Source organism: Geospiza fortis, unplaced genomic scaffold, assembly GCF_000277835.1.
Source record: "Geospiza fortis unplaced genomic scaffold, GeoFor_1.0 scaffold676, whole genome shotgun sequence".
Lineage (NCBI taxonomy): Eukaryota > Metazoa > Chordata > Aves > Passeriformes > Thraupidae > Geospiza > Geospiza fortis.
In genome coordinates, this window is record NW_005054600.1 from 253,360 (window position 1) to 260,760 (window position 7,401).

Genomic DNA, 7,401 nt, shown 5'->3' on the forward strand with positions numbered 1-7,401 from the left:
GCTCCGTGCGCGGCAGGTGCAGAGCGCTGCCCTGGAGCAGCTCAGATCCCCCAGAACCAGGAGTCCCAGAATCACGGAATCATGCAATACCCTGAGCTGGAAGGGACCCAGAGATTGGTGAGAACAAGCCCTGGCCCTGAACAGGACACCCCAACAATCCCATCCTGTGCCTGACAGCGTTGTCCAAACGCCCCTTGAGCTCTGGCAGGGTCAGGGTTGTGACCATTCCCCGGCGGGCCTGTTCAGTACCTGAGCTCTCTGGGGGAAAATATCCTTTTCCTAATATCCATCCATCCCCCCTGACACAGCTCCAGCAGTTCCCCGCGGTCCTGACACTGTCCCAGAGAGCAGGGATCAGAGCTGTCCCTCTGCTGCCCCTCGTGAGGAAGCTGCAGACCCTTCGGCAGGGCACTCGCCAAGCTGACTCGTGACTGCTGAGCCTTTCTGCAGAAAAGCTTTTCATTGTCCTCCTCTTGCTAAAAGGTGCCATTTCTCCCCCAGCAAAGGAGCAGGAACCACCTGGTGCAGCCCCAGGACTCCTCAGCTCCTGCCCCCACCACAGCCAGCAGCACTTTCCCCTTCACACAGAGGATCCTTCCCTTGCCCCAGGGGCTCCCAGGTCTGCAGCAAAGCAGTTACATTCTATAAACAAGCAAGGTGAAGAGAATAAATCCCCTTCTGCATAATTTTAAACCTTGCAAGTAAACTGTACTTCAGTTTACTTCAAATTCTGCCCTACTCCCTTGGGCACAATCCAGGCTGCCACAATCCAGCCAAGTGGACACGAGGCAATTCAGGATTTATTAGCACTGGCCACTGGATTTCCAGTTTTGCTCAAGTTACTCTGTTTACCACAAAAGCACTTTGCAAAGGCTTAGCAGAGTCTGCAAGCTGGGAGATCCCTCCATGAAGGGCTTGCTATAAAAGGCCAAAATATGAAGAACATTTTCTCTCCAGTCACTTAACCCTGCTGGCTTTAAAAAGAAGAAGCAAGCAGAGATAATGGTGTCCCTTCTCCAGGAGTCACCAGGCTCACCCCCCATGGCAGCTGGGAGAGTGCAAGCTGTCAGCATGGAAGGAGGAGGACAGCTTCCTTCACAGGAGTCTTTTATTAAAACTGGGTGACGTCTACAAGGATACAGTACAAAAAAAAAAATTTGGTCCATGGAAAAAACCGTAATACTCAGTTAAGAAAAGCAGTTACTCTGCAACAGCTACGTTTGCCTATGTAGGACTCAGCGTCCCTCCTGTGGGAGTACCCTGAGGAGTCAGGGGCTGCTTCTCCAGCACCAAGACCTTCACCCCAGTACCACGGAGGAACGTTTCAGAGGAGGCAAAGGAGAGGGGAAGTCGAGAGTCTATTACTCACAGACATGTAGTAACACAGACACAAGGAGTAGTAGGGCCACCCAGGTGCTCCAACTCACAGCAGCCTCCCCAGCCACACTGAACTGGGTGAATGCTCATCAGTAACATGATCCTGCAGCTATTCCAAGAGTCAGACCAACTTTTGAGTCCATTTGCATTATAGTCCCGAGCACAAACACTGGGATTGGAGTGAAGAGGAGCTATTTCATTCTCCTAAGCCTGACCACCAGTACCTCATTCCAGGAGGAGGCATCGGGGCTGCTACTCCTCACAGTGGAGAAAATCTATTTGTACATTCCTGAACCATGCTGGGCTCTATGGCAGCCCCACAGTCTAAAACTTGACTAAAAACCACAGGAGCTTCAGCATGGAAACACCTGCTAACTCACATATGCTTGGAAAAATGTCCATTTCCAAGGACTGTGCTGTCCTTGGACCCTTGGACCCACACGAAGGAGCCTCTGGTCCCCACAGCAAGTGACACAGGACAACTGTCCTGAAGGAATGAGCCTACAACACTGTCCCTGCAGAATTCCAGGCAGCTGCTCCATCTCCTCTCCCTGCTCCAGGGAACACAAGCAGCCACGTGGTTTGCTGGAAGCCACTGGTAGGTGTTTGAAGTGCAGAGCGCTGCATCACTCCAACGCTTCCACATCCCTGCAGGAAGCCAAGGCCTTGTCTCCCTGTGATCCCAGCCTAGGACAGTCCATCACGGAACACACAGGGAATGGGGCAGGGAGAAGGGAAGAAGCAATTCTCTATACAGTTCAGTAACTTCCTCAAGGAGGAGAGTGACCTATGAGGCAGCCCAGTGCAGCAGCACCCTCTGAGGAGCGGGTGAGGGCAGGGAGGTATGTCAGCTCATGGCATCCTGCCCACAACAGCGCCTGGCACGGGCTGTAAAACGTGGCAGGGAAGAGCCCAGCCACACCTTAAAGCAGAGCCAGGCTTCAGAGCCAGCTCTGAGAGCCCAACCAGATGCTGGTTGGGGAGGAATGGGCTGAGAGAAGGCTCTGAGTCACTCTGGCTACCGGGGACACTACGGGCAGTGCAGAGTCACGGGGACACTCGTGGAAGCCTTGGGACTGACAAGGCAACAGTCAGGAAGAAAACCAGGTAGAAATGTGTGCTCATTGGAGCCTGTCTGCTTGCCCCAGGTGTCCTGGACTTGCCCCTGCAGGGACAATGCCAGGATGAATAACATGGGCCTCGCTGCCAGCGAGCTGGAACAGTGAGCTCTGCAGCTCTGTCTCCACAAACAGCTGTGATGCTTCTGCCTGGGGAGGAGCAGAGCAGCCTATGTGTTCCGGATGCCCAGGGCCTGCTCCAGTTCCTGCCGTCTCTGCTGCACCTGCAAGAGGAGCAGAGTTGCAGCATTAACACCCTCGCGTGGTGCAGCACCAAGTTAACACACAGCAGCCAGCTGGGAAAGGGCAAAATCCAACTGGGACCAAGATGCAACCACCACCTTCCCCCGGCACTGTGTGCGCCACGGAGTGCCAGCACAGAGAGGAACCCCCGCCTGGGGACACTCACCTTGGAGTAGAAGTATCGGCACACGGCTTCCTGCGCCCACGGCTGGAAGTAGAACTCGGCTCTGCGCTCCTCCTCGGGATTCCCAACGACATCAGTCATTGTCTGGGAGCACAAAGGCACAACAGCTCAGTGAGTGCAAAAGCTCTGGCTGTGCTGAGCAAACCCACTCCCTTCCCTTTCCTCACACACATCTCAGTGCACTCAGGTCAGCTTCTTATGCTTGACTCAAATCCCAGCCTCGCTTTCTGAGGAGGAAATTGCCTCCTTCTCTCTGTGGGAGCTCATTCTAATGAGGGAAGCGTGTGAGCTGGACCACCTTCCACACAAGACAAAGCTTCTACCTTCAAATCCCGGCACTGGGACTGGAGCCAGTCGTTGATGAAGCCCTGAGGATCTCGGGCAAAGCTCAGCATGAACTCGCGCTGTGTCTTCAGCTGGTTGATGGTCTCAATTGTTTCATGGATCTGAAGGAGACAAACACAGAATGGAACTGCTGAAGAGGGGAGAAGTCAGAAACATCAAGGCATCCAAAACATGAAGGCAAATTCTTACAGTCTCTAGTGAACTTATACTTACCAGAATGTTCAGCTCCCAGTTTCCTGCTCTCTAAATATTACCAATTTTCCCATAGACTGGTTGCTTTAAAAATTACATTTTCAGGTACTGCCATGTTTGTAAACACAGCTCATTCCACTGCAGCTTCCAAACAACAGAGCACTCCTATCCTGTGTCCAGAGACACATCCCTGCCCAGCAACAAGGAGAGCAGACCTGAAGGAGCTTTTCCTACCTTGTTATCCAGAGCAGCAATTTCCTGTTGACTGGCTGTGGAGAGCAGAAAGGAATTCATCTGAGTTTTCAGGGTATCGTCCACCTCCACGTCAATGTCATAGCAGGCTGTTTTCTTCTGGTCATTTGGGTCAACACTGGGGACATCCACAAGAAGCCAGAATCAGGGAGCAGCTCCAGTAAGAAGGCAAAATCTGGGACCAGGTCAAGAAAGCAGCAAATGCAGCTCCTCTGGGATGCTGCAGCAAACGGACTGCAGCCAGGGACAGGGACAAGCCATGCCATTGTCAGCCTCAGCCCCAAAAGCAGCTAAAGCCCAGCGATGGCTTTGCAGCAAAAGAAAAAAATGATTGCTCCAAGAAGGTTTCTATCCACAGCAAAGGACAGCAGGGATGTGGGAGTGCCTTTGGAAGAGGGATGTGATAATGAGAGAGGCGGCTGCTCTTGTACAAAGGAACAGTGACAGGCAACAAGGGAACTGCTGCTGAAAATCGGGACACAGCACATTGTCTTCCCAGCCAGCCTCATCCATCCCTCCCTCCCACTCCTTCCTGGAAACAGGAACTGCCATGGAGCAGCCTCACCTGATCACATGATTGATGATGATCGGCTCGGGGGGCATCAGCAAGGCATGAAGCCTTTGTGGGATCTCCGAGAACTTCATCCGCTGCGACTCAAAAATCTGTGACAGAGACAGGGCTGGGGGAGGAGCAGGGGCTCGCTGCAGCCACCCCCGTGGGGGCTGCCCACGCTGGGAACTGCTCCAGGTGCTGCTGCTCCAGCCCTGCCACTGCTCACCTGCTGCAGGTACTTGTCACAGATGACAAACTCCCGCTCGTGGGGGTCCTGCAGCTTGTGGGTCTTGATGTACTGCCACAGGGCCTGGATGATCACGGGCCGGGTCTGCGTGTGGATGCCCAGCAGCCGAGCCAGGCGCGGATCCAGCTTGAACTGGGGAGGCTGAACAAAGAGCACCGAGAGGTGAGGCAGCCCAGACACAGGTAATGCTGCATGCCCAGCACTGCTGCTCCCAGCATGGAATCATGGAATGGTTTGGGTTGGGAAGGACCTTCAAGAAATCTCATTCACCCCCCTGCCATGGCCAGAGGCACCTTCCAATATTCCAGGTTGCTCCAAGCCCTGTCCAACCTGGCCTTGGGCACTTCCAGGGATCCAGGGGTAGCTCCAGCTCCCCTGGGCAGTTGTGCCAGGGCCTCACCACCCCTACAGGGAGGAATTTTTCCCTACTGTGCTACCTGGTAATCCAGCATCAGCAGGACAGTGCAGCGCACGTTCACATCCCCCGGCCTCTTCACCTGGAAGCCGTCTGTCTCCTGAGTCGTAGCAGTCCTGTGCCACTGAAACATGAGAGGGAATTCAGAAACCCCCCAAACATGATTCCCCCTGCTCCTGCTGCTGGGCACCCAAAAGCTTTGCTAGTAAATCCCACCCAACTGGAGAAATCTCCAATTCTTCCTACTTAAGAGTTTAAACAAGAGTCAATACATTTGTTCTGACCTTCAGCAAGTGAGAGGAAAAGCCAAAGTGAGAATTCAAGAGCTCCTGGCTCTCAGGAGCCTCAAGGATTCTCACCTCCCAAGTTGTAAATGACACAAAAAACCCCACCTGCTGAAACACCAACCCACTTTTAAAGGAAACACAGCAAAAAGCAGCTCACCTCTACTAGGTGATTGTCAGGGCCATACAGGTCTTTATCAAGTTCAATGACCAGAGATTTAAAGAAGGACGAAAATTTCCTTTTCTGCTTGGTGGCATCATATTTGGACAGAGCAGACTGCAAGCAACACAGGGAGGAAGAGGGTTAGGGCAGCAAGTCTCAGCACTCAAGCACAGCCACCGTGCACGACAGCTCCTGTAAGTTCTGACCACCTGAATTCACCAACGTGTGCTCAAAAATCAAGTTTCCAAGTCAGAAAGGGAAAGACTGGAGTTAAAGATGAGCTCGCAGGAGTTAAACCCTCAGCAGTTACGTACAATGCCAGTCCCTGGTTCTCAGAGCCGGGGACACAAGTGCCACTGAGCTGCTCTCACCAGTGATTCTCACAACTCTAAGAACTTTGGACAACTTATGTCCTGCCATGGGGACACCCATCGGTCTGCAAGCTGGGCCCTCGGTCTCGTCACCATCAGACTCCTTGGAAAACAGAGATGAAGGAGGATATCAAGCCCCAGCTGTGCTCTCAGACACTAGGAAACTGGTTTCACTGCCAACTCCAGATCCACAGTCCCCTCTGAGGTTGGGTACTGCCCACTTACATCCTCCAACAGCCGTCCTTCCACCCGAAGCTCCCAGGAGGCCACGGTTCCTTCACCATCCTCCGCGTCCGACTTGGCGGGGTTGAAGGTGTTGGAGATAAAAATACGCAGCTTTCGCTTTTGCTAGGAGGAAAAACATCACCTAATTAATAATCAGTTAATTCTCCTGCACAGGGCCAACTGTCCTGCACAGGCTTTGCTAAAACTGAGCTCAATGCTCTCAGCTGCCTTGCATTCCCCTCTCCTGGAGCACACAGTCCTTGGGACCCCTGGTTTGCCACACTCACAGCACACAGCCCTTCAGTGCCCTCCTGCTGCCTGAACTCAGGAGCCTGCAGAGCCTGGATACAAGGCATGGACCCCCCTACCTTGATGGGGCGTTTCAGAGCCTCCTGGATATCCAGGCGCTTCCTCATGATGGTCTGGTCCAGCTTCCTCTCGAAGGCCAGCAGGTCCATGTAGGCCTGGGACTCGGGCACGAGCTCACGGATCTGTGGCCAGGCAAGGATGGAAATGCCCATCAGCTCCCCAGGCTGCCTCACCTCCCCCTGAGCCCCTCCCCATGTCCCACTCACCCGCTGTGGGAGGATTTTATCTGCCATCTTCTTCTTCTTGGCACTGACAGGGGCAAGAGGCAAAGGAGGTGTGAAAATGGGAACAGCTCTGGGCACAAGAAATCACAAACCTGCAGCTCCTCAGCTACCTGGGCCCTGCTCAGTGTGGCTAACTGGTTATCTCAATGCTCCCCACCCCTCTGAGCACTCACAAAGGGAATTACATCTGTTGGGAAGGGGGTTCATCCCTTGGGAAGGAGGACGTGACACAACACCCACACCAAGTGACTTTCCTACCTCAATCAGCTTTGGATTGGCTTTTCCAGGAACAGCATTTTAAATCCAGCATTAATTCCATTCTCACTGGGGCATCACATCAGGATGCAGGCACATGACATAAACTCAGCCCTGCCCTGCCCAGTGTTGTCCTCCAATGCCAGGGGAACGCACAAGGACCTGACAGGACCCTTCAGCCCCTGAGTGCTGCAGGATGGCCGAGAACTCCAGAATCCTCCAAGTTGGAAAAGCCCTTCCAGACCCCTGACTCCAACCCGTGCCTGATCCCCACCTTGTCACCAACCCAGAGCACTCAGTGCCACGTCCATCATTCTTTGAAAACCTCCAGGGATGGGAACTCCACCACCCTCCTGAACAGCCCCTTCCAAAGCCTGGCAATTTCCATGAAAAAACTCCTCCCGATGCCCACGACAGCCCAGGGGATGTTGCTGCTGCCCCGAGATGCTCCCATTGTCCGGCATGTCCCCGTTAGCCCGGGATGTCCCCGTTAGCCCGGGATGTGCCCTCTCCCCGTGCCCCCCCTGCCATCCTTGTGGTTGCGGTTGGGCACCGCCTGCGGCTGCACCTGCTGAAGCTGCTGC

The 7,401-nt window shown here is 53.9% G+C and overlaps 1 protein-coding gene across 1 annotated transcript; it reads right to left on the reverse strand.

Annotated features, from left to right (window-relative positions):
• Nucleotides 1–1,090: 1,090 nt before the first annotated feature.
• Nucleotides 1,091–7,395, reverse strand: SMARCD1 (SWI/SNF related, matrix associated, actin dependent regulator of chromatin, subfamily d, member 1). Its single transcript, XM_031064518.1, has 12 exons — nt 7,351–7,395; nt 6,545–6,587; nt 6,338–6,460; nt 5,970–6,092; nt 5,371–5,487; nt 4,949–5,050; nt 4,491–4,652; nt 4,277–4,374; nt 3,694–3,829; nt 3,246–3,368; nt 2,905–3,006; nt 1,091–2,719 (listed from the first exon to the last, which is right to left on the reverse strand). The coding sequence occupies exons 2-12, from the start codon at nt 6,569–6,571 to the stop codon at nt 2,666–2,668; spliced, it is 1,167 nt and encodes a 388-aa protein (XP_030920378.1). The 5' UTR covers nt 6,572–6,587; nt 7,351–7,395; the 3' UTR covers nt 1,091–2,665.
• Between the last annotated feature and the right edge of the window lie 6 nt (nt 7,396–7,401).

Bases quoted from the DNA above. Each gene is read 5' to 3' on its own strand.
- SMARCD1 (XM_031064518.1), bottom strand. From the start codon at position 6,571: ATGGCAGATAAAATCCTCCCACAGCGG. The intron at 6,461-6,544 runs GTGAGTGGGACA...GCCTGGCCACAG, and splicing joins ATAAAATCCTCCCACAGCGG to ATCCGTGAGCTCGTGCCCGA. The intron at 2,720-2,904 runs GTGAGTGTCCCC...CTCCTCTTGCAG, and splicing joins GCCGATACTTCTACTCCAAG to GTGCAGCAGAGACGGCAGGA.